Raw genomic sequence first — 2,216 nt, 5'->3', positions numbered from 1 at the left:
AAGCATTCATCAGAAAAGTAGGCGATACTTTCGCTTAAAGGGAAATGACTGCGCAGCTCTGTACTGTGAGGCTTCACTACACTTTACAAGCTTAACGGGCCCTATTAAAAAAACTTTAGAAACTGTACAGTCTATAAAGTTGTTATTATACAAACAAATGAATGAAACCTGTAATAAAGAGTGCGGTGAGAAAGCGGGGCTTCCATTTTGAATGTGCCAGTAGCATGGTTCAGGGCTCGCGCTTGAGCTGCACACACAGCTGGCACGCGCACAGAGCAACGAGGAGGATTTGGAGAGGAGAAAAGTAACGTTACTTAACAATTTGCGGAGGATTCACACAACATTGATGTCGACATCTTTCCAAGAACGACAAAAGCACGCGAGCTGCTGTTTCAGAGCTGTGGCCATTCAACAGGTTTAGTGCGGTTTGCGCTGACAGGACTTGAAACGCAATGAAGCTGTAATTTAGGTTTTAATGCAGCTGCTAAAAAGTAAACATCTGATAATTCATTAACTCTAGAATGAATACGCTGAGCTGGACTTCTGCTTTGACACTTAAGTAAAAGTAAATAAATGTAATGTATTACTTTTAAGTGCAGTTGAAACGCACTAGTTTTACCTAAACATGGAAGCAAAACAACAGCACCGAGTGTTAAATCAGCCGGTATGTCAGAGAAGTAGATCCTGCCTGACAAACAGCCACTTGTCAAAAATCTAGCACATCAGTCCTGATATTGAATAATTAAGCACACTGAGCTGAATTGATGGTAAAGTCCGAGCTTGAATCACTGGCTTAACAAACTCGCGAGTCAAAGAAGTTGTGGCAGCCCTTTATAATGCATGCCTGGGTAACTTACCCGAGTCCCCGGGGGTTTTCATGCTGAAAGTTATCTGCCCCGAACACTCGGCAAAGCTGGCTTAAGTTGTCAGTTCAGCAGCGGCGAGACTCGGCCTCTCCCGGACCCCCGTCTCCAAAAGGCCAAACTTTTGTCCGATGTTCAGCGCTCCTGCTGTACGTTGTCCGGCCTCTATACGCGATCCTCTAACCGACAGCGCCGAGTTTGGAAAGCGGTTCAGTACTTCCACTGGCGCAACGGGACGGGGTGCAGCGGAGTTCCGAAACAGCGCTTTCCCGTCTGTCCCGCGAGCGATCGATACAATCCCAAACACGGCGGCGGAGCAGCAGCACTCTCTCTGTCTGTTTCTCAGCGTCTGTGTTACTCTGCTGAAGACTCTCGCAACATTTTATCCTTGTGTTAGTTTGTCATCTGCTCTCCCGAGGCTCGCCATTCGCAGTGTATCAGTCAGTTTCCCATTCTCTCTTTCACACCGACTTTTTTTCCTTCCTCCACTCTCCCTAGTCTGAAAGTGCTCGCTGTCTCCTCCCCCCGGCCCTCTCTCTCTCTCCTTTCGGGTGTCGTGTTTCTCGCCGCCGCCGCACGGGGCCGCCCACACGGCCGGGGGGGAGGAGGGGACCGGGCAGGAGGGTGGGGGGCACGGCTGAGTCACGCCCCCTCACCACGAACCGACGGCGCTGCGTCACTGCAGCACGAGGCGTCGTTATGGACACCGCCGTAGCCACGGTCCGTGATGACATCACATCCGCGTCCTACGAGCTGCGGAGAGCTAGGGATTCCGCGTCACCGCGCCGAGAACGTCAGCAACAAGTGCTTTTCGAGCTAATTAGCCCCCGTTCTCTTTCATTTAGCGACAATTATCATCCCCCATAGAGAGGTAACAGCGCAATGGATAATGATTTCCGGATCTTACCCCGCAAGATCAAACACTGAACCCCGAGGCCACTCAGACCACTCATGTTTTAGGTCAAAAACTAAAGAGTTGTTTGAGGAATTGATGCCTGTTCAAACATAGCCTATTTTTTAAGGTAACAAAATGAGTGAAACTTTAAAATAAAGTGCTTAGACATTTCATATGCTTAGCTAATGTTAATTTCTACATTAACAAATCCACCTTAATGTTAGGTTAAGTAAATATTATTAAATAATTAACAATGTTGTATGGGTATTAAAGTTAACAAATAAGCCTTACACTATACCGGTCAAAGGTTTGGGGTCAGTAGAAGTTTTAAATGTTTTAAAATAGCAAAAATACAGTACAACATGTGAAATTGTGCAATGTTATTGCACTATAATAAAACTGTTCAAAAGTAGTTTATAATTTAATCATTTATACCAGTGATTTAAAGATGCAATTTC

At 46.2% G+C, this 2,216-nt stretch overlaps 1 protein-coding gene across 50 annotated transcripts in view; it reads right to left on the bottom strand.

The window, feature by feature from the left end:
- erfl3 (Ets2 repressor factor like 3) overlaps positions 1 to 1,331 on the bottom strand; it is a 112,383-nt gene extending 111,052 nt beyond the window's left edge. For all 50 annotated transcript variants that reach the window (XR_015511088.1, XR_015511067.1, XR_015511073.1 and 47 more), the window contains exon 1: positions 858 to 1,331. Coding sequence is in view for 3 of the 50 variants with exons in the window: in XM_087286707.1 (XP_087142833.1) it covers positions 858 to 879 (22 nt within the window). In the remaining 47 variants the exon portion in view is untranslated. The remainder of the gene's footprint in view (positions 1 to 857) is intronic.
- Positions 1,332 to 2,216: the final 885 nt, after the last annotated feature.

The sequence above is a fragment of the Danio rerio genome, chromosome 16, assembly GCF_052040795.2.
Source record: "Danio rerio strain M-AB ecotype USA chromosome 16, GRCz13ab, whole genome shotgun sequence".
In the NCBI taxonomy this organism is placed as follows: domain Eukaryota; kingdom Metazoa; phylum Chordata; class Actinopteri; order Cypriniformes; family Danionidae; genus Danio; species Danio rerio.
The sequence above is the reverse complement of the archived record's forward strand: the minus strand, read 5'-3'. Positions and strand labels throughout refer to the sequence as shown.